Genomic DNA, 24,189 nt, shown 5'->3' on the forward strand with positions numbered 1-24,189 from the left:
CGCGCACCCGATGCGCAGGCAACAATCTGACAGCACGCGTACGCGCGCGTCTATGACAGTGTTTCGCCATTTTGAATACAAACATATGAACGATTTTTATTTTCCGATCCCTTTTCCCTCGCCGTGCGTGTGAGTGGCCGAGATAACTCTGCGTAGTGTTTCGCCGCAGAATAATTTCCTAAAAAATTATCTCATACATAAAGGAAAGCAGAAAAACAACTTTAGTGAGGACGATGGCTCGCGCTTTGGGCAGATAGTTGAGAGGAAAACGGTCTCGTGGCAGCAGCGGGGTTTCACAGAGCGCGCGGGGCAGCAGCGCCACTGCTCCACTGCACGGGCCAGACCAGTACTAACCGACAACCAGTAGCCCGTTCTACAGACACTCATAGCGGGGGTAAGCTTACATGCACAGACTGTTTACTTGCGCAGATAGCACTGCTGGAACAGACGGTCTCTGTTTTACACCAAACCGTGCTTGTTCATGAGTATTTTGATTAGAAAATGTGTCGTTTTAATTCCCATCAGAGGAGAAGAAACTTCTGTAACAGAGATTCAGCTGAAGTTAGCCAGACGAGCTAGCAAACAAACCGAAAACATCCCAATCTTTAGCGTTAAATAAAGCCAAGCGCACTCTACACATCTGTTAATCCATTTTGAGTTATAAACGAGTTTGCATTTGAGTTGTTTCAGTCGAGTTTGGGATTGTTATGAAAATACGGAAACCAGTTGTTGTCGTTAATGTTAGCAGCTGATGCTAACGGCTGCTAGCGGGGCCCAGCTGTTAACATGCGACCATCGAGATTTTCTGCTGAAACTGTTATTCTGCACTTAAAATCATCGTCACGTCTTGTGTGAGTTTGATAGGAGAACGTCTTCTTTAACCGTCCCGGCTTTATAAGGTGTGAATGATGCTCTGGTATGTTCTTGACGCCTATTGTAAACATTGGATTCAAATCATGTTGTCATTAGCAGCCACATGAGTAATTCAGAAGTCCTCTCTAGCTATTTAACTATTGAGTTGTACAACACGATCGTTCAGTATCACGACTGCAATCTCATTTGAAGTTCTGTAATGCTATGAACCCCCTCTGGGGTCCAGGGGTCAGGACAAGTTGCTGGATCAACTTCCTAAGTAGGCAGCTTCTGGACAGTTGTGCAATCAATGGCAGCTTATTTGACCTCAGCTGCTGCTGTCAAGAGATCCCATGCAACATCCCCGCTCGTGTCTGCTTTGTGTGGCAGGTTTGCTGCATGCAAGGGCTGCTGCCTGTTACTATTTTTGATGAATTGTAGAGCAGAGACATTTGCTTTCCTGTGTAGAGTTCATTAGGGAGTTCTCTGGTTTGTATTGTCATACTAAGCTCTGCACGTGCACACAATCATGTCCACTTCCACATAAAAGAAGGAAACAAGTCCTCTTTTCTTTTTTTTTGGCCACTTTTCCCAAATGAAAGAATTGCTTCAGCTTGCACAGCTGCAGATCAATGATAAAGATTCTTTCCGGTATGTATTCTCTGTGCTGTTTGTCATCAGATGAATATGTTGTGCTCAAGGAAGCTGTTACCAGCTGCTGCTTTGAGTGCCATATGTGTACAAGATGTGGCGTTGCAGGTCCGCATTTCATTTAGGACAGTATATTAAGTGGATCCTTCTATTTTAACTTCCTAGTATCTGGTCTAAAGGTGAGGTCACATTAGCGACATTTTGCGGGCAAAAAGATCATTTGTCTATAGTCAAGCAATAATGTAGAAATGTATGAAACGAAACCAAGTTGGTCAGAACTGCAAATCTTGAATTTGAACCTGTTCCAAAATCTGTGTGAGGAAATTGTTCGCCCTCAGGTGAAATTCATGATCGCGTGGACTCCTATTGAAATGGCTAGATTTTTACGAATTTTGAAAATTTGCCGAACTATGGGAAATGTGACCGTGCTTAAAATCTGAAGCCTTGAAATGCTTAAAATAACTGTGTATCTGCTAGTAGAGAGTAAGTATGGGGGTGAATGTTTATGGAAAATAATGTGTATGTGCATTTGTTCACTGTTGGCATGGAAATTAATGGTTGTACAAACACTACGTTTTCAGTTTACAAGACCTTCCATAGTTCTGATTTTAGCCTTGCACATTGTTTCAAGGTTTCTATACTGTATGATGCAGTGTGTTTTAATGCATTAATGCTTCATCATCATGTACTTACTCTGTGCATTGTTTGTCGCATTGGTTCAAATTGTTTTTACACCATGCCTGCATTGATTTTTGAAGGGTTTGCACTTTCTCATACTCGATTCTTTTCCCCAGTGTCAGTCCGTCTGAGGCGTGTATTCGAGGAAGGCCTGGTGGGAAGTGGACCTCATGCAGATTAATGCTAGGTCATTCTGTGCTGTCTGCATTCTGCCACTCAAATGCCTGTCTGCCTGTGGAGGAGGTGTAACTAAGGATTCACACGTTTCATCAGCTGGTAAAAATATATTTACTTAACAAATGCTATCAATGTTCCAGTGCTTGAGTTCCTGTCTGAGGAGTCTTTTATATAGCCTCACTAACAGATCACATCTCTTTGAGCAAGCAAAGCCTATCAGGCTGTGTGAAATGTATCGCCCAGGGTGTGATGCGTGGGTACCAGTCATCTTGTGGGAAAGGTCTGCTTTGTTCATGACCAGAGTTGTTAGAAAATCTTCACAGCACAGGTGATTTCAATCAGTATTGAAAGGAAAGTTGCTCTTCATGTTCCAGTTGCTTCATGTTTTGTTTTGAGTGGGATGTGTTAGTTGGACGCTTTAAAGGTCCATCAATTATTTTTGTCCCCTTCCTTATTCTCCTGTTCTCCAGATTCTCTTTCATCGGTTAGTTCTGCTTTCCATCGCTATTCTTTCCCCCTCCCCTCCCACTCGGCCTATATCTTTGTTCCAAAACCTATTAGGCTGCCTATATAGACAGCTGCTTTTTAATGCTACCATCATGTAACTTTATAAGCGAGTGATTTGAAACACACTACACATCAGTGGTTCTCAACCAGGGGACCGAGACTCACTAGGGGGCTTCAGCAAACTTCCAAGGGGGCCATAAGATGACTAAAAGGTATTAGAATATATAAATTATCACAAATTTTAAATAATCTCAAAATTAAAAATGTTAATGTAAAATGTATTTCTTATATAGTATTATAATAATAAATATTAAAATAAAATATTTTTATTAATTTATTAGTTTCAATTGAACAAAATACAATTCTTGAAACTTCTGAAATAACAAAATGAATTGTGGTTAAAGCTGCAGTCCGTAGCTTTTTTAAGTTAAAAATAATCCAAAATAATTATATTAAAAAAAACTTATTCTGCCAGTGGTCAAAACTATCTGCTTGCCATAGCTAGATTCAAAACGGTTAGCTTGGAATAATGATTTTAATTCCAGTGGTACTGGTGGGTTTCCGCGGGAAATTCGAGCATGTCTTTGCGTCATTACGTCACACCCGTACACATAAAGAAGGAGTTTCGGCTAGCCGGCTATACTGCGCGTGACGAGATGTTTAGATGTATAGGCTTTTCTCGCAGCACTTTACATAATTAAACTTATGGCATCCAGAAAGATCCAAACAACAATCATCAGTGTCAACTGGAGATTCAGCAGTTATAAAACCCAAAAGACTTCGTACTTCGGATTTAAGGTGGCTAGAGAAAGAGAAAGAAACCGTCTCATGCGAACACAAGGATTTAAACATCGGCGGGGCTTTTGAAAAGTGCGTGAACTCCGTGTTTTGAAGGGGTTCAAAACGGAAGAAGAGACGGCTTTTTTCTGCTGAACAAGTAAGTTAAGATATTTCAATAGTTCAATTGTGTAACAGTACGTTTTCTTAATTCACACAGTTATGGAGTTTCCTTTGTTGTTCCTTTCTCGTTTTGCTATTATGGAGAATATGAATTCTGAACTACACAGCTAACCATAAAACACATTAAATTTAACATTAGTCACGCAATGCTGATGTGATGTTGTTAACATGAACAATTTGAGAACAAAGTAGGCTATAATTTGCACGGTTGCTGTAAATCGCGTTGATTAAATCTAACGAAGCTTATCATGTCGAATGCTTTTTCCCCCTTAGTTGGTCAGAACAAAAATGGATGTTACTTACTTGTTCAGAAGACATTTTCTTATGAAAATTCTTATGTTGGTCAAACTTTTCAAAAAGTGAATCTGTGATTCTGTATGACAGTATCCACACAGCGCGGTGACTGACAGCACCACTCGCCTCAAAACACTGTTCATCCGCGCTGTTTCATGCCGATTTACAACCCACGTAAAGATGATAATTCCGCGAATCACTGCAGTTACAGATTTCGAACAGAGAGATGGCGACAAAGAGGAAAAGCTACGGACTGCAGCTTTAATTAATCTAATATGTAAATACTAGGGTTGGGTATCGTTTGAATTTGAACGATTCTGAATCTGATTCTGTTTATCGATTCCTAATTTCGAATCCAATAAGGGACAAAAATCTTGGATATCATTAACATTTATTTTAAGTCTTATTGCAAAACATTTCATTGTACCTGAATACCATGGACAAAGATCAACAGGCTATAGAACACTTAGGCCTACACTTTTGGATGAACTTTTGCTTATGGTTGAAAAATACCATAGCAAAAACAACTATAGCCTAACTAATATAAATTTCATGCATTATTGAAGACAAGTAAACACTCAGTAATTAAAAAAAGAGCAAATAAACAAATTAGCAATTGCACAAATAAATACGACTGAACAAAGATATGATTGAAAATTGAAATAAACAATGTTAACAAGTATTGAAAACAAGTATCCGATTCCTGACCTTAAGTATTCAATACCAGAATTGGAATCGATTTTCGATTCCCAACCAAAAAAAAAACAAGCAGATTTGTCATAATTATGCAGAAATACCAGAAATGACATATATCAGGGAGCCTTCCAATATTGTGTTGGACAACATGTGGCATTTGAATAAAAAAAGGTTCAAGGCGGTTCTTCATGCCTGCATTTCATTCAATGCATCAATCACCTTGGATTTGTATTTTCATCATGCTTATCGCAATCTCATTCGGAGTTTGCTTTCTCTGCAATAGATATTTAATTTTAAAAAACAAATCCTGTGCACTGTGTGTTATCAATCGCTTGTTTTCATGTTGTCCTCACTTTCATGTCTTCTATTTAGGCCTGGGCTTCCTGCTGCAGCTGCCACCGCCGCCATCATGTTCTGGAAATTTGACCTGAACAATACCTCCCATATCGACCAGCTGCTGGATCGAGAGGGCGTGACTCTGAGAGAGTTGATGGAAGAGGAGGATGTCCTGCAGGAGTGCAAAGCACAGAACCGCAAGCTCCTGCTCTTCCTCTCCAAGGATCAATGTATGCAGGAGCTGGTCACCCTCATCACAGAGGAGCCCCCTGCTGATCTGGAGGAGAAAACTCGCTTCAAGTAAGAGAAACACAGCTTTGCACCTTATTTTGCTAGTTTGGGCCAAATGAACACCGCAACACTGGCTCAACCAATCACATGAATTTGGGACGGGGCTACCCGTTTCATCGGCAACTCCCAGATGCGGAGGTGTGCAGGAAACCTGTTCAAAACAGCCTTTATTTTCAGTTTCGCTAAGTAATGCTAATGGGATGGAAATTACACACTTTTTTTTAAAGTTTAAAGGTGCGATCACATTTACTGCTCAATTTCGTGCAATCTGGGGTTTTGCATGAGGGTGAAAAAGTTCCAGATGCAGAATTTGCTCGTGTTCAAGTTGGTCAGGCGAAATTGCTGCGTTGACCAATAGAAAGCTGCTTGGTTTGAAAGTGACTTCTGTGTGAGCGTTGCTTCATACATCGCTACACTATTGTCAAAAGACAATGAACCTTTTTTACCTGCAGATTTTTGCAGAAATTTCTCTAATGTGGCTGCACCTTAATTGTTTATTCACTGCAAATTACCTATAGCCTACATGTAAATATAGCTGGCAGTAAAAAGTATTCCCACTTGTTAAATTATGATGGTAGGACGTTTGTGTTGTTCACTGGCGGCCCTGCATGCTCGGAGCTCCTGGTTACAGGAGAGCTATAAAACTGACTGTAAAGATGTAGAAGTGGAGAGAAGTTGAGGGATGTGCATTTTAAGTTGACAAATGAAGAAAGAGAAAAGAGAAGTGATTTAGTTAAAAGGTGATGTGTATACTCATGCATAACATTTTGCTTCTTGTGTTTTAAAACAGAGTTGCTCTTTGTGAGGGTTGTGCAGTTCAAGGCAAACTATGTCAAATACTCTCATGTTCTGAAGGGTTGAAATCAATCAGTTTTAGCGCTCTCTGTTGGGAACATATGGTTAGAAGGAGAGAGAGAAAAAGAGATTACGGTTCATTTAAAAGTAAAACTAATCATTTGGTTCTCTGTGTGTAGGAGGCAGAATCATTTGTCTTAAAATGAGCAAGTGGATTCACTCAAAATGTCTTTTCTCTCCAAGTATTGTGAAACGTTATTACATTGAGTGAATCAGTGAAATATGTTCTCAGTAGCACTGATCCAGATTTTTTGCTTGGTGATATTTTTGTGAAATGTGGAATCCTACAATAGGATAAAGGCACTGACGCAGAGTTTATTACCCTCTCTTGTGGCACTGACAACACTGCACCACTGAGCTGACCAGTGTTTACTTTAGTGCTATCTGAGTGACAGAAGATAAGTAGAGCTACAGAACAACTTTGTTACTTTTGAAATGCCTTCGTTGCAACCACAGAAATAGGCTTTGCTTGTCATGTTAAAGGCCAAGACACCACAGACTTTTTTGGTCTGGTGCATTTACTGTTTGATAGTATTGTCACATGTAACTTGAAGGTAATATAGACTTTTTGTTTTATTCTGTTTACCCAGGTATCCAAACATTGCCTGTGAGCTCCTGACCTCTGATGTGGCTCTTATCAATGATAAGCTGGGTGGAGATGAATCCCTTTTAGAGAAGCTCTACCACTTTCTGGAGCAGGAGCCGCCCCTTAATCCCCTACTGGCCTCTTTCTTCAGCAAAACCATCGGCAACTTGATTGCACGTAAAACAGACCAGGTACGCACACCTGATCTCACATGGCTCGGAATATGAATGCATACCAAATAGCACAAAGGAAATACTGAGTTATTTGTTTGATTTGTATTGTCAGTAAGTTGTATGTTATTCTACATGCAGGTAATCTCTTTCCTAAGGAAAAAACACAACTTTATCAGTCTGGTGCTGAATCACATTGATGCCTCGGCCATGATGGACCTATTGCTGCGCCTCATTAGCTGTGTAGAGCCTGCCCCTTTGAGGATGGAGGTCCTCAATGTAAGCACACTAATATTTCCATATATATAAAAAATGAGATTTAACAGATTTCTACTTTTTAAGGGACTACTTACGAGCTGCATTCTGTTTCTTTTCTTGCGTCCAACTATATTTGAATGCAATAACATGTTCTGTGTGAAGGGTCCCATGTGTTGTTGACTCTATAACAAGTGAATTTAGAGGTTCATGTGATGGTTAATCTTGTTCAAAACCATTTTACACTTTTGGCCCCTAGGAGCATGAACCTTTTGTAGAAACTATGTCTTTTAGAAATGCTAGTGAATGATTCAATTGCTTAAACGAGACATTGACCCACGTTTACCCTGATTGTTATCCTCCAAGCCCTGGCTGAATCCTCACTCGTCATTGCGGGGCTGTGATTCTGATCTGTGAATGAATGTGTGTGTTTGCAGTGGCTGAATGAGGAGAGACTCATCCAGAGACTCACAGAGCTGATGCACACAGGGAGAGATGAAGAGGTAGAAATATCACTCACTCTGCTGAACGTTTCACCTCCAGCCCACATGATTTTAGTAATGGAAGTTTTAAAAAAACATCTAAGTACATTCTTTTTCACTTAATTCTTCTGCAGAGACAATCTAATGCATCCCAGACTCTTTGTGACATAATCCGTCTCAGTCGAGACCAGGCCAATCAGCTTTCAGAGGTCACAGAACCAGACCCCTTACTCGCTGTCCTGGAGTCGTAAGTGCCCAATCTGATTAGCTAAGATCACAGTCATGTAATAAGAATCTACTCACTCAATAAAGACTGATGACCAGACAGTGCTTGTTTCTCTGATGTAATCGCTGTTTTTGTATCTCATCCACTGATGTTGATGTCTTTGTAGACGAGAGAATGTGGGAGAGCTTTTGAAGAACATGTTTGAAGGGGAAAGGACTGAAGCGTCTGTCGTCAATGGAACGCAAGTGCTTCTTACGTTACTGGAGTCACGAAGGTCAGGGTGAGTTCATCCATTATAGGGCCTAATTAAACCTAAAATAAACAGCCGTGATCGGACACTTGCTGTTCTCCCTTTTTTTTTAAAATCTTTTCATGACCTTCTGTTATCTCTGTGTCTGGTGTTGTTAGGCTGGAGGGTCTGATGGACCTGTATTCTCAGGGATGTGAAAGGTCTTACACTGTCAACAGCAGTATTTTACGTGCTATTGAGCCTCATTTAAAGGACTTCCAGCAGCTCCTACTGAACCCTCCTATGGTACAAACACACACATGCAACTAAACTCCATCTGTGTATAAATGTCATCTCAGGCTTTTGAATCATTTTTCTGATTTTGTTTGTATTAAAGATAAGGGCAAAAAGTTTTTTGCACAGATGACTCTTGCTCTGTTTCAAAACTTAAGCTGCCTACATAACTGAGGTGAAACCTTGTAAGTCACTGATTTTGAATACACTACATAGGTGACATCCCCTTCCTGTCACTTAAGTAGAACTCGTCACAATAAGCTCATTGAGAGGCCTGATTGCGATAAAATCAGATGCATAGTATATTGATCTTATTGCAAACGATTCATCTATGCTTGTTTTAATTTTTTATTGCAGTGTAATTTGAAATCAAAATGTCATAACTCGCCCCACCCCTCCACAATCAACTGCAAAGCTCATATTCATTTTGGAGTGCAATGCCCACATCACAAAATCCAATCAACAACCAATGGCTAGAACCAAGTCTACCCTTTTTTTTCTTCGATAATCTATTACGCTTGGATGTACGTCACATTTCGGAAGGATGTTCTGTTGCAAGAAATAAGCTACTTCATGTTGTGACTTTAGGGTGTCTTAGAAGGTAGCATAATATTGCTGCCGACCTTTTAGAACAGGAGCATCATTTTAATGATGCCTTAAAGTGTGTCAGTCTATGTTGGCTTACTAAGTTTTGGAGCAGAGCTACTGTCTCAACAATCACTGTGCAATGGGATGGCCCTCTAACAATGCGTAACTCTCCTTCCACTTGCTGTAAAACAGAGAAGTGCAATACTCACCACAGTGGGCGTTCTGGAGCAGCCCCTTGGGAGCGCCCGGCTTCATGTGGCCAGACTGGTGGCTTCTCTGCTGCAGACTTGCGACCTCAGCATCTGCCAAGAGATCTGCAGACTCAACACTATGGACCTGCTGTTGGTAAATCACTTACACACACCCACACTGAATATCGCAGACTCAACATTATGAGCTGGCTGTGGGTGGACGATCTTGTTTTTCATCATTTTCATCCTTTCTCCCTCACTCTCTGGTTGCAGGATTTATTCTTTAAATACACCTGGAATAATTTCTTGCACTTGCAAGTGGAGCTGTGTGTGGCATCCATCCTGAACCACTCTGTCCACACGGACTTCCAGAACCCAGGTCTGCAGAACCCAGAGGAGAGACCACCAGCTACTGGCTCAGGCACCCAGGCGGAGGAGGGAACACCTGGCCAGAACAGCAGCTCAGATCCAGCAAACACACCAATTCAAGATGCTCTTGTTGCCAATGTAGGCCATCTGTAGTTCATATCTGTTTTCGATCATGACCGCTTTCTTACAGCGCTTGTCAGATTGTCAGATTATCTTAGAGGAAACAGGGTAGTTGGGCTTCACTGCAAATATACTATCAATCAAAAGTTTGGTCACAATTTTTATTTTGTATTTTTTTTAAAGAAATTAATCTTTTTTTTTTTTTTACCAAGGATCCATTAAATGGATCAAAAGTGACATTAAAAACACGTATAATATTACAAAAGATATCGGTTTCAAGTAAATGCTGTTATTTTTTTAACAAAAATATTAAGCAGCTCAACTGTTTTCAACATTGATAATTATAAAATGCACCAAATCATCATACTAGAATGCTTTCTGAACGATCATGTGACTCTGGAGACTATAGTACTGGCTGCTGAAAATTCTGCTTTGCCATCACAGGAATAAATTACATTTTACAAAATATTAAAATAGAAAACAGTTGTTTTAAATTATAATAATATTTTGCAATATGACTGTTCTTCAAATACGTGTTTAAAAAAGATGAGAACATAACCCTAATCTTTGGAATGGTAGTGCATTGCACATACTTCGGTTTAAGAATCTGAACAAACCACAAAGCACTGAAATTTTACCTTTAATTCATCCTGGACCATTTGTGCTACAGCATGAAGGATAGCTCAAATCTTGTGGTTCGTTGAGTATAGGTGTGTCACTTTTGTTTGCTGCTCTTTCTCGTTTCTTTTTACACTCTCTTTCTCTTACACTCTCTTTGTGTTTCCTGTTGTTCATTATTCACAATGTTGGCTGTCTGCTTTCCTCAGCTCTTCCAGCATTGCCGGCTGGTTCAAAGGATTCTGGATGCTTGGGAAGAAAATGACAAAATCCAGTAAGAGCTTCTCCTCTGTTTACTGTCATTGATTTATATACAGTGGGTCTCTAGCACATGTGTGCTAGTCCCATGAAGCTCATCTTCATACCCATCATTATCTCAGTATGTGTTTGATATCTGTCTGTTGGCTGATTATAGTTTCTCTACCTAGGGCTGAAGGGGGCAGGCGGAGGGGAAACATGGGTCACCTGACAAGAATTGCAAACACTGTTGTTCAAAACCTGGAGAAAGGGCTGGCTCACTCTCAAATTAATGACCTAATTAAAGGTTTGTAGTGCAGGAACATGTCAAAAGAACCACAGAGTTTATGCGGTGATGATGGCTGAGATAAGAGTGTGGTTACTGGGATCACAAAGACTTGTATATCCACAGAGCTGCCAGAGGACTGCAGAGGCCGCTGGGAGAGTTTTGTGGGTGAGACTTTAAGAGAGACCAACAGGAGAAACACAGTGGATTTGGTGAGGAATGCATTCACGCACACATTTCATTGCATTGGGCAGATGAATTTTAAAGTTAGTCAATGTAATGGAAATTTACATCAGATTTTAGTGAAGAGAGTTCAGTTTTAACCCTTCTGATGCATGAATTATTAAATCACAAATTATAAATACTAATAAAATATGAATCATAATATAACTATTAAATATGAATTATCTTTTGTTTATTTTAATTTCAGAGCAAGAATATAATCATTCCAGGTCTTCTTTTTCTCTTTCAAAATGTGTTTTGAGAGAGTTAACAAATCTGTGTCCACAAATACAGATGATAATAGTAAATATTCCAGAGATGCTTAGTGCTTCTTCACTTTCCTGAAACATAAAGATGCAACATCACACCTTGAATCGTCAAAATGGCTTTTAAAGCTCTGTTCATTATAGTAGACACCAATCATCAGGGTTACGTTTTGAGGTTTATTTAAATAAATGTCATTTTCATAGAATGTTACATGGTTTACCGCTGATTTCAGATTGGTTCTCATCCTGTGTTGCAGGTGAGCACCCATAACTTGCACTCATCTAGCGAAGATGATGACATGGAGAGCCCGTTCCCCAATGATCTGTCTATTCAACAGGTAAGAAGCAACAAATAAAGAGCCAGCAAGAGTCTACTTTAAGCTCCTTACAGCTAACTGGATACGTGTGATATTTTTTTTTGCCTTTTAGGCGTTCTCTGATTACCAGATTCAGCAGATGACCGCCAACTTTGTGGATCAGTTTGGTTTTAATGATGAAGAGTTCAGTGAACATGATGAAAATATCAAGTGAGTGCTAAAGAACGCTTCTCAGATCCAGTGATAAGTGTTGAAATGCATTTCAGAATGCTGCAGAGACTTGCATTGATGTACTGCTTTGATATATTTTGTGGTGAAGGTTGTCTGTCAGTGATAATCTTTAAGAGTCCTCTTTAAATCTTGCAGTGCTGCATTCGATCGGATTGCTGAAATTAACTTTAACATAGACGCAGATGATCATAGTGTAAGTGCCTGCCACTGAAAACACCATTCATTATTCAAACTATCACTAAACCCTGCTGTAAGTGTTTGTTTTGATGCTTTATTCGGGTTTTTGTGCTCCTGTAGGCCAATGCTGCAGCTTTTGAGGCGTGTTGTAAAGAAAGAATCCAGCAGTTTGATGACTGTGAGGAAGAGGAGGATATTTGGGATGAAAAAGAAATTAACTATGCAACACAAATCAAATCCAGATCGAGGTACAGCACACAGTTGATATGCTTGAGGAAATAGATTCTGCTGTTTTGTTTATTGAAGTTACATTCTCTATTTATTGTTTCCAGGTTTGGGGTGTCTCTTTCTTCAGATAGTTCACCCAAGAGTGCCGTGAGGAATGGGGGTGGAGGCCGCGGGTCGGCCTCTGAGGAAGAGGATGTTGAGGAAGAGGCCAGTCCTCAGCAGTCGACAGCAGCTCAGACTCAGAGTGAGTGCTACATCATCCCCCACAAGTCTGAATCTTTCAGCTGAATTCATTCAATGAACATTCTTTGTATTTGTATTGTGCACAGACTCAGGCTGGGCAGCTAGTTTTGGTGAGACGGAGGTGAGCTCCTCTGGTGCCTGGGGTGGCTCCCCTCAGCAGGGCAATGCGGGTTCGCAGGACACAGGCTGGGCCACCTTCACTGAATTCCAGCCTTTCAGCAGGTAAAGACCACTAAAGAGCGCTTCATGCTACATATGACACTGTTTTAGAATGTTTGTTAAAGCGAGCAGAAAATGTTGGTTTGTTTGGATATTTGAATTATGGGAATGCCTTTATCTCTCCTAATCCATTGGCCTTTACATTACAGCACAGAGTCCGGCAACACTGAGGGACAGTCTCAACAAGGCCATGGGAAGGACTGTGAGTAGCACTGATTTTTTTGTCTTAAATTTATCTGATCGGATTTAAAGTGGTAATATTTTTGGGAATCATGTTTTCCTTGATCTTTTGAGTACCAGTAATATGTACTGTAACTTTTATAACTCAACTTCCTCTCCAGTCCGAAAAGCCCATCTATAGAATCTGAGCTGCAAAATTTAAACCCCAAAACATTGACACATGATTGCCTACATTTACATTTTAATGGCATGGTGCAGTAATACTGTTAAAGTAGATAAACTAGGAAAACTTAAAGAGGGTTGAAATTTTGCCGTTTGGTACCTGAAAGTGTCTTTATATATTTTTTTTTCAGTGGCCGGCAGTGGTTCAGCTACAGGAGGATGGGAAGGAAGTCCTGAGCAAAAAGCCCCTCTGGTGGCCTCAGACAGCAGCTCATCTGGAGGCTCAGACAGTGAAGAGGACCCTGGAGAACATAAGGCTGAGGGTACTCCTAAACCTGCCAACCAGATAACAGCTCCCTCGAGGTAAGAACACTTGCACACTATTACACAAAGTAATAGCAGCAGCGTTTGATGCGGCCATTCTAATAAGAATCCACGCAATTGGGAATTTCTGTGACAAAGATTTCACAATGGATTCATATTTGTCGCACAAATTTGCAATGTTGACCAACAGAAAGCTGCTTGGTTTGAAATTGACTTCGCTGTGAGCCGTGCTTCATACATCGCTAAACTATTGACAGTGGACTGTTTTCGCCCACAAACTTTAGCTAATGTGACACCACCTGATTTTCGAAGAGTGATTATTGATGTGTAATAATCATTGTATTTTGCGGCTGCACTTTTTCTCTGCAGCGAGGTGCCTACTGACGCTCTGGAGAAGCTCAGCATCACCGACAGTAGCGAGTCTTCAGCACCTACAGAAGAGTCAGACGCCACCACTGTGACGGAGACGAGGTAACAGTGGATGTAGTAAGCTGATGTTATATGATGGATACAAAACTGCCTCCATCCTCTCTTACTCACTCTCATGCCTCTACAGAGTCGAGGCACCCACTCCCGCTGAGGTTACGCCTAACGGACCGGTCTGAAGGCTCTGGATAGGAGTCCGACCCACTCTCCGCCTCTTCCATTTTGAACCCCCAAACCTCAATACCACTTTTGGTGTTTAAATAAAAGAATGCTGCCATGTTATTGGTCCTGGATACTGCCAATCAGCCCATCATTGGAGGAGGAAGACAGGGGCATGTAACACAAACCAGTAACCAGTACAGTGCTCAGAGGTGTTAGTCTTTTAATCTTTTCAACTTTGTATGGGATATGCACAGTTTTAAATGTAGCAGTGACCGCGTGTGATTACAGGATCTGTCAGGACTTCTTTTTTTCCTCGGTTTGTGTCCCTCCCTTAATTTTTTTTTTCTGGATTCTTTTTCGCTCGCAGCCTTGGATGGTAGAAAACAGGGATGTGAAGGTCATGATTGGAAAGCACAGGCTCATCCTTCACGGCATAACGTCTCGAACATCCTCATGCAAAATCGAAAGCCTTGTTGCCTGACAACAGCCTCTGTGACAATTACTGTATGTTGAAGCACAACTGAAGTGTTCTGTAATGCTTGACACTTTTCTGCACAGGTCACCGCCCCGCAAAGTTCACTTTTAGGATTTTTTTAAACATAATTATGGCCTAATCTCATTAAATCATGTATTTGAATGTTCTGAAGTGCTTTGGGGCAGAAATGTATGAAATTAGAGTTGATACTCTGACATGGTGTCCATTTTGGCACTTGTGCAATAACGTTTAGCCATTTAATTTAAATTCGACTCATTCGTAATCTATACATTCATGATGGGGGTGGACCTAATTGAATTTTTTTTTCGACTTTTTCTTTTCATTGCATGCAAGATGTTATTTATCAAGCATATACAAGCAACTGTTTTTTCCAACAACGCTCTAGGTAGTTAGTCAAGACCTTCTGATTGTATTCAATTACATTCGTCCATTTTTTCCCCTCTTAGATCAACTTTCTAGTGCATTTTCTGTTCAAGCTTTCTGAAAATTTAATCATGGGTTTAAAGCTAAAAGTAATCATAATGACCTTTGCCTTAAGTTACAAATCCTTCAAAATCCCTGTAACAGGACAGAAGGGTTTGCCTCAAAGCAAACAGGCTTTTTTTTGTCGGTTTTAAAATGTCACCTGGTCACAAAAGAACCACCACCACAATTTTATTTGCATCCTTATCAGTGCCAATGCAGCACATGATCCCCCCCAGAGGCCAAGAAATTATGCCCCAACTTCCTAGTATGCTATATAGTACCCTAATGAAATACCCACAGGACAGTGTTATGCATCGCCAGATTTTTTTCTAATCAGAACTTGTTATATGCTGTCAGAAAGACTTTTTGAACTTTTCTCAGAACCTTCCGGAAGTTCTCGTTGGAAATACCAAGATCCTCTTGTAATATTTCATACTGAACATCATGTGATTTTTTTTTTTTTTTTTTTTTTTTTTTAGGAATTTTTTGGCTATCAAAATTCACGTATCATATCTCTGCAAGCTTACAATGGTACCAAATCTGTTGGATTACCGGATTGGGATATTGCATTATTTATTTTGCACTTATTGAGGTGTTAGTGTGGAGACCTGGTTTCCCATCATGCATTGGAACATGTTTATTTCTCTCTTCATGGTCTTTGCCGCTGGAGTGTAAAGTCTCCATTGACTCTGCTTCATATATCTATGACATGTTCGAATAGGTTTGTTTCCAAAGCCAAGCGTATGTATTTGCCTTTTTTTCTTTAAATGTTTAAAAAAAAAAAAATCTTATTTTTAACTTTAACCGATATTATTTTACATATTGTAGAGATTCTAATTTATGTGATCCTCAGCAACCAAAATATTGCTCTGTTCAATTCTGTTCATGTGTCTGGAGTCTGGACTGTTTCTGTACATCACAGATTGAGTGTTAAGAGCCTTGCCTTCATCCTCCCATTGAGAGTCTCAGTTACACAGATAGATATTTAACAGATGATGTATTATTTTCAAGAGCTGCCAAAAAAAAAACTTAATTTGAATGACTGTTCCGGGTTCGATTGTATCAAAACAAAATAATTTTGATTCGTTCCTCGGATTGTATAAACAAGCAAACGTCGTGTTTCCAGTCATCCATCCTTCTTGTGTAAGTTTATTTTAAGACATTGCTCTGAAATAAACTTTTAAATTGTTTCTAATGTATATCATTAGGCATTGTTGTAAAGACTGGACACGTGATAACGCCACTTGGAATACTCGATTCTGATTAGTCAATCGCTGTCGTCAATAGCAAGTAACGTTTTCGTTTTATACTAAAACGCAACTGGCGCCATCTAGTGTCTCCGTTATCACTTCTAGTGGGGGGAAAAATCAGGTAATTTCAACTCAAATCGATATTCTATTTCCGTTTATTTATTTTCTTGCTAAATAGCCGTGTACTAAGCAGGATAATGTACAGTCAAACGGTCATTATTACTAAACAAATTTGACTAGGACCGTAGCCCCATTGATAAAATACGAATTTGACAAATACAGCTTAAATAACACGTTATTTTTTTGGTTATTAGTAACTAAAGGGGTCGAAATTATTCTGTGGTAACTGACAGCATTGAACCCGGAACATTTTAAGGAGTTCTACAGCTGTATACGCTCCCTCCCATTCTCAAATCCTCTCCCTCTGGATGTGTTTTATGCACTTAAATAGTGGTTATATTTCGACATGCCATAATGATGATGCTGGATTTGAGCAGGTGGAGGGGAAGGACACATGCTGCAGGATAAATGAATTAATTACCCTGTTTCAGAGCACTTCACGTTCAGAACTTCCCACTAGTCATTTGTTTTAAATCATTCAAAAATGGAGACGAGGAGATACAGTTTTTAAATGACTTGTCAGAATATAAGGTCTTCATTGATGGCATAAAAAGTAGTTCTCAGCCAATAACAAATTGACATTTGTATAGACTGGGTCTGTACATTATATTGTTGCCTACATCAGTACCTATATATATTTTGATATTTTCAGAATGGAATAAATCTGTTATCGAGAGAAATGATTTTTATCAGTTAAGCTGACAGTGAAATTCCCCATCTCTTTCTTGTGCAGCTGTGTACTTTGAAACCTTCTCTGGTCTTTTCTTAGGCCAATGAGAACCGAATGGATGCCTTCCTGAAATCTACAATTACTTTATAAACACATGCATCAATTTGGATGTGTGCAGCATGCTTTGATGAGGCAGAACATATGCTAGGGTTATTCTTGAGGGTTCTCAGCCTTAATCTAAACAGGTAAGACAAAACCCAGGAATGAAACCAACGACCGTTTTCTCAACTTTTTTTTTTAATATGAAACGTCTTTTAAAAAAAATCATTGAGCCTTTAGGAAAGACTGCAAACACACAATGCACAAATAATTTGATTTAAATTTACTTTGTACTAAAGAAAAGCTCAAACCAGCTTCACGTATAAGGCAATGGCGTGCAACATTCCACACACACACAAAAACTCTTACACAAAATCACTTAGCATCTGATCATTGTAAAAAAAAAAAAAAAAAGGCACAAAAAACTTGTTCTTACAAAAGAAAGGGGTTTCATTCCACAACTTCACAGTATATAGTTACAATTGAATTGTGCCGTGAATTATAAAATTAACAAGTAGTGATGATGGTTTTGCATTCTAATTCCTCAATAATTGTGGGACATTTTACTAGCTGGTAGGAAAGCACACTACAGAAGGCACAATAAGGGATGAAAGCAGTTATACTGTATGATATTATTGCTTGATATGAACATTAACTGCAGGTACATAACAGCTGCTAGACGTACTGCTCAAGTAATCTCAGAATACGCAGATACCAGATGAACTATCACCCTGATGGGAATCTTTGAATGCGATGACCACCCCAAATGTAACAACATTCCCAAAAGCTTTTAAAAAGAACAAACAGCATACAACCCGAGACAGTAGTTTAACAGTAGACAGTCTAAAATAAAAACTATGCCATCACACCAGAGATATGGGCAGTTTCATAATAAAAAATAAAAGTTTCTACACTATCTTTCATCAGTACTAAAGCCCAACAGTCAAAATACTGTTGACAGAAGAAACATAAATATACCTACAAATAAAAAAAGACGTAAAATAAAACATTTTGGTGACAGCAGCCCATCGGCCATTTATATCAATCCAGTCTGATCAACATTTAGAGTGTCATAGTGCAGTGATAAATAATAATAATAAAAAAGAATGAACTCTCTACCTTAATTTTCTGGAGAAAAAAAATAATAAAAACAGCACACGAGACAAAGTAAATTTGGTTCAACATCTCTCTTTCCCTTATTACACTGGAGCCTCACAAATGGCAGAAAACTTGCTGTTTATGGACCAGTTAGAACAATAAAACCTAGAAATCAGGCTTCCCACAAGCATGGAACTTTAAAATAGTGATTTTCAAGGCTGGATTGACAATGATTAGTGAAGTTGTGGAGTTCTCTATGGTAAATACAACTTTTTATAATTATTTCTGGTAAAATATTTCACTGGCAACATATTGCTCTTTGTTAGTTGAATCCACTTAAAATGAGTTTTCAAATCCTTATCTAGTGATCATTGGAAGTAGTGGAAATTCAAAAAGAGTGGGAACCCTGTTAAATAAATACAAATATAGAGCAGCAAATACTCAGGATCTCTAATGGTAAGATTTAAGACTTCAAATTTAAAGTCTAGTCTACTCTTACTTTCGACTTTGTCAATGCCAATCAAACATTGCATATGTTCAATTGCGTGTTCTTCAATCTTCTCCAGGCTGTATAAGTTGATTTCACTCGCGTTTTATTGGAATGCATCCTTCCATCTCCAAAACTTCAGGCCAGCCTTCATATTTGTTGGTCTCTGCGCTGTTCTTGATGTGCTGGAGACACACATGAGATGGTTTATTAGATATTTACATTGATATCAAATTTTAACAGGACATGCTCCCGCATTAGTGTAGCCTGAAAAAAAAGACAAGGCAACTTTACCTGCTCAAAGGGGCTCTTTGTCTTGATCCCTTTGCCTCCAACAAACACCCAGTTATCTCTGAAGCCCAGTATGCTGATGCTTGTGCTGCCCAAATCTGCTATCAGATTTCTGGCCTCTTCATTCAGCCTGTACATAATAATAAATAAATGCAATAAATAGACAAACCGAGACAGATCTGTAAAAGTTTGACCAAAAATGTAGTGAAGCGGCTCACTTTGTTGCAGGATCGTCAAAAGTGGCCATCATGACAATGCTTCCATCTTCTATTTCCTTCAAGTATTTGATGAGCGCGTTCACATCTAGACAAGAATGAACGTTTAAAATGAATATTTAAAAAAGATTACGATTTGTAAGAGACTCAAAGGGAAATTCACATACCAACAACAAACGAGCTCTTAACAATGAAACCGTGACACAGTGACCCTGTTTACAACTGGTATTAATATCAGTCTCTTGTGAGCCAAATAATACAGAGGTTCTCAACCAGGGAGGGGGCCTTAGCACAAAGTCAAATTTAATATAAACATTAAAACTTTTTTTAAAGGGGTCATTTAATGGTACATGCACTTTTACAAGTTGATTGTACTGAAATGTGTGTTGGCAGTGTCTGTACACAACCATCATATGATGATAAAAATCCATCCAGTGTTTTTGTTTTAATCTCCTTATATGTTTTCCCCTGCCTCAAATCGAGCCGTTCGAGCCTGTGACGTCACAAGCTCGCACGCCCCTCCCACGATTGTTGATTGACAGAGCGTTTCAACACAGACCCGCCCTCGCTCATGAGGGAGCTGTCAATCATAGTCTGCGCGGCACGGACCGGCACAGTCATTGTTGATATGCTGGAGCACTGTCTATGAGCAGAATGGCGTCTAAGCGATTGTGGTGTTCTGTTCTTGGGTGTAATAATGAACACAGCAGTCATTTTGATGTTCCTAAATCCGAACCGCTTAGACGCAGTGGCTGGGTTTGTTTTCGAAGGGAATATTCCCCATGAGCAACGTCAATGCTCTCATGTTTGCGCAAATCATTTCTCACCAGACTGCTTTATAAACGAGGGTCAGTATAAAGTTGGATTTGCTAAGAAGCTGCTCATGAAAAAGAGATCGGTACCAGATATTCGTGTTCCTGCTGAACCTCCAGAAGAACGGAAGAGAGTGTAACGTTTTATTAAACTTTATATTAATATATTAATCTTTGCAAATCGCTAGCTGCACGCTTCACAATGAATGCGTCTAAGGTTTACACTCAGGGTACATTACGGCATGTTTTCTATGTATGACGTTCTCAATATAATTCATAATCCCACGTTTATACTGAACAACGCGTTATGGTTATTGTGTTATTGAGTTAAAAATGGTGTACGCACAGAACAGAGAGGCGGAGTGAGCAAAGCTCATGATCATTTAAAGTCATATACACTGAAACGGCGTGCTGAAAACAGAGCTGTTTTTGACCAGGTAAAATAAGTGTTTTCTTACAATACTAATGAGAATTTTTAATTAAAGTATATTACAAACTTTTAATTTAGACCCTAAAGAATCATATTAGCTTGTACAAAAATGGCATTATATGACCCCTTTAAATATTTTTGTTCAATCAACAACTGTCATTTTTTTTTAAAGAATAAGGTCTTTGAAAACCATATGAGGGAATTTTAAAAACGTGAAAAGTCATGGAAATCATTATAGTTAATAGAATTTTTTTCTAGTTAGGTCAGGCACTCAAATATTTTGTCAGGTAAAAATTGTCAGTAAAGAATAAATAAAAGAAAAAACATCCCATAATCACGAACGACTGTAAAAGTCATTGGTCATAAAGAGCGTGAATGCTGAAGAACATTCAGTTCTTGAAATGCCTGGAATAATGGAATTTAATTATTTTAATTTTAAAGGGGCTATATATAAGATTGTTCATGTATTAATCACTTTTTTATAGCCAATGTGTGAACAGCTTGTAAAGAAACTAAAAAAAAACAAGACATTCCCCAACTTCCTGGGTTGTCTATTAAACCCTGTAGACTTTTGTATTTTTATATGAAGGACTCTGGATGTTTTTGCCAGGAAATTCAAAAGTGTGTGACATTCACATGACAAATGAAACAGATGCTTATACAATGTTCAGGATGATGCAGAAAGTGTTATTCTGTACTGTCATGTCCATGTGTGATGCAAAGAAAAGGGATTCATTCAAACTATAGTCTCAAATCTACATCATAATGAAACAATCATCTGTCGACATGATGCCGGTGAAGATGTAGAGCTGTGGTGCAAACATATCATAATTTTGAGAAAGCACTATGCACTAGTGACTGGATCACCCACAGTTTTACATTTTATTTAAATTTATTCATTTAGCAGCCGCTTTCATCCAAAGCGACTTACAGTTGCAAAATCTGTATATGGAAACCAGATATGGCGTGTAGAAGCAGATTTACCTCCAGACCACATGTCAAAGAAATCAGTCCTGGTCATCTCACCAGTCTTCCCTGTTGTGAATTAATGCAGTTCATTTTCTCTCAGTATCTACTGGATATGACTTCACGATACATACATTAAAAAGGTTTCAGCATCAACATGTTTCTGAAGACAAAAAGGAGGCGTACCGTTGATCAATGCGATGTTTATACCACGTCCAATGTTGTTCTTCACTCCGCTCATTAATCTGATCAAAGAAAGAGTTCAAACTGCAGCCGTCAAATTCTTCTCATGCACCCAGCTAGAATTCATGCAGGAGTCAGGATTTGTATTTTTGGATAGTGTTAACGCAATAGTGTTGTACAATAAGATGCGTGTAAAACCTACACATTGTCCTGAAAACACATTTTTGGGCCGACTACACTGGCTGCTCCACTGGTGATCTTAAAGGCGAAATGGTCCTCGGGACAGGATTTAGAAAGGCCGCATTTGTGGCGCGGTGGCCTGGTTGCTGAAAACAACATCAATACATACATAAACAGAGATGTCTGTCTTATTTAAGAAAAATCATTTTATGCATGTTCTTGCCCTCTGTCTAGGCTATTTATTAATTGATTATCTATGTAAACAATAAACATACACCAGATCTTCATGCGGAATCAAGTCTTACTGTTTATTTTATCTTGTGACACATTTCTCAAATAATTTATAAAAAGACCACACCTACTTTATCAAATTACTAAGTAAATGGCAGCTGAACAACACATTCAGTGTGACAACTACAGAACATTGTCCCTGATATCAGGAATCTAACATTTACATACTATTCATGTCACACATTAACCATTAACCTACATATGAATCATTCATATTGTTAATACTCTGCGTTAATATGCAAGGCTATGATTGAGTTGTGCACAGCTCCGTTTGCTATTTTATTCCATTATTATAACTGCATGTTCTAACAAGTTCAGGAAGAGCTAGGAAGGATCGAGGAACATAACTCATTCACAATCCTCAACTCTCATAAAGACAACCAGTAAATATGTACTCACGGGCGGTCTCTCCAGGTGCATATCGTGCTGTAGAGAAACAGGTGTCGATTAGCCAATAGCAACATGCCATGTCAAACACTGAAAGATGAAATCTAGGCTATTCTTAATTAAACAAGCCAATGAGTTTACTTTGCTAACAGGAAACTGTGTGTGATTGATGCTGCAGAAGATTAACTCACCAAAGACTTTCCCCATATTAAGATTCATATGATTCTCTAATAGCTCAAAGGCCAGGAACACAGCCAGAAAAAAAATAGAAACTAGCACAGTGAGTTTCAAAACTCCTGTAAAAAGGGGGGAAACAATGTTTAATGCAAATAGTACACTGAGAATAACAAAAATATGTAGTAACCTAAATTGTCAAAACCAAACTTAGCATATCCTTAAAGGGATAGTTCACCCAAAAATGGTAACCAGACAGTTGACGGCACCCATTGACTTCCATAGTATTTTTTTTTTTTCAACTATAGAAGTCAATATGATCACTTCTTATTTTTTTTTTCAACAGAAGAAAGGAACTCATACAGGTTTGTAACAACTTGGGTGAATAAGAAATGACAACATTTTCAATTTTGGCTGAACTATCCCTTTAAACATTTGAAGTCCATAGTCATGGGCGTCACTAGGCCTTTTTTAGAGGGGCTTCAGTTTAACTGACCATAGTTATTAAATTATAATATAATAGGATTATATTATACTTCATTTTAACTTTATTTTTGTATACTTTTGTAAGGTAAACAATTACTGGATTAGGAGGATTAGTCTAATTTTCTTCACACACATTTCCAAATCATATTGTCAATGGCAACTGAGCAAATATTTGCCTTTGGTTACATGTAATTATATACTTCCAAAGTTTGAAAGAAGGGGAACAAACCTCCGGCTCGCATCATCCTGATGGCTCAGCAAGCACCTGTAACCACATTGAGATCAGGACAACTGACGTGAGATCAGATATCATCATATAACAAAAGCCTGAATTCCTAAATATTTAACATTAATAACACGAATGTAACCAACAGGAATTTAATGCAAATTCTCAAGATGTTTGTGGGGGGAAAAAGACCACCAAAACACCAAACCAACAGCCAGGCACAATTTTTAATTTCAACTATTTTAGTCAATTAAAAAGTAAATATAATGTGTAAAACCAGTGTTTAGCATTAAACTTATTAAGATATCAGTATCAGCATTGGCCATTTATATTGGCCATATATTTATATATAGTAATACCCCTATTTGTATCGTGATTGTCATGATGTCTGAAAACGATTCTGGTCAACACCAGCCAATTAACCATCCAAAAAAAACAATGTTACTGAATGTTAGCTTTAACTTCAGCTCATGACTTATGCTGTAAAACAAACACATACAACCTGAAAACCTCTTATTGTGGCTGACAAAGACGACAGAAGCGAATTCAACGGTGTAACGTTATGTGTTAGTTGACAGCTGTAAAGTGACAATAGCCGTTAGCATGAGACGAATATAAAAACAAAACACAAAAATAAACCTTCAAACACAGAAAACTGAGTGTAAATTCAAGAAAAGCATGCAACCCAGCAGACCTACTGTTAGAAAGATATTGAATAAAGTAGGGGAGTACAGGGAGGAGTACCTAGTGCCACGGCG

General features: G+C 38.8%; 2 protein-coding genes across 3 annotated transcripts; one reads left to right on the plus strand and one right to left on the minus strand.

Annotated features, from left to right (window-relative positions):
- The first annotated feature begins 43 nt into the window (after window positions 1-43).
- Window positions 44-16,197, plus strand: ppp6r2a (protein phosphatase 6, regulatory subunit 2a). Of its 2 annotated transcripts, none has more exons than XM_056237249.1 (24): window positions 44-394; window positions 2,298-2,457; window positions 5,188-5,451; window positions 6,888-7,074; window positions 7,195-7,332; window positions 7,746-7,811; window positions 7,925-8,037; window positions 8,183-8,296; window positions 8,425-8,551; window positions 9,320-9,472; window positions 9,592-9,825; window positions 10,635-10,699; window positions 10,854-10,969; window positions 11,075-11,160; window positions 11,694-11,774; window positions 11,866-11,963; window positions 12,120-12,177; window positions 12,282-12,409; window positions 12,494-12,633; window positions 12,719-12,854; window positions 13,001-13,053; window positions 13,385-13,556; window positions 13,887-13,988; window positions 14,074-16,197. In XM_056237249.1, exons 3-24 carry the CDS (start codon window positions 5,225-5,227, stop codon window positions 14,120-14,122), a joined length of 2,643 nt encoding a protein of 880 aa, XP_056093224.1. In that variant the 5' UTR covers window positions 44-394; window positions 2,298-2,457; window positions 5,188-5,224; the 3' UTR covers window positions 14,123-16,197. The 2 variants fall into 2 exon arrangements, with proteins under 2 accessions (XP_056093224.1, XP_056093225.1); XM_056237250.1 differs by having other exon boundaries at window positions 8,183-8,290.
- Window positions 16,198-18,594: 2,397 nt separating this feature from the next.
- Window positions 18,595-23,516, minus strand: fam3c (FAM3 metabolism regulating signaling molecule C). The gene is made up of 9 exons (XM_056237261.1): window positions 23,435-23,516; window positions 22,737-22,841; window positions 22,558-22,584; window positions 21,890-22,013; window positions 21,691-21,749; window positions 21,523-21,573; window positions 19,300-19,384; window positions 19,085-19,211; window positions 18,595-18,975 (listed from the first exon to the last, which is right to left on the minus strand). The coding sequence occupies exons 1-9, from the start codon at window positions 23,448-23,450 to the stop codon at window positions 18,886-18,888; spliced, it is 684 nt and encodes a 227-aa protein (XP_056093236.1). The 5' UTR covers window positions 23,451-23,516; the 3' UTR covers window positions 18,595-18,885.
- Between the last annotated feature and the right edge of the window lie 673 nt (window positions 23,517-24,189).

This window comes from Rhinichthys klamathensis, unplaced genomic scaffold, assembly GCF_029890125.1.
Source record: "Rhinichthys klamathensis goyatoka isolate OS25496 unplaced genomic scaffold, OSU_Roscu_1.1 h1tg000485l_1, whole genome shotgun sequence".
In the NCBI taxonomy this organism is placed as follows: Eukaryota; Metazoa; Chordata; class Actinopteri; order Cypriniformes; family Leuciscidae; genus Rhinichthys; species Rhinichthys klamathensis.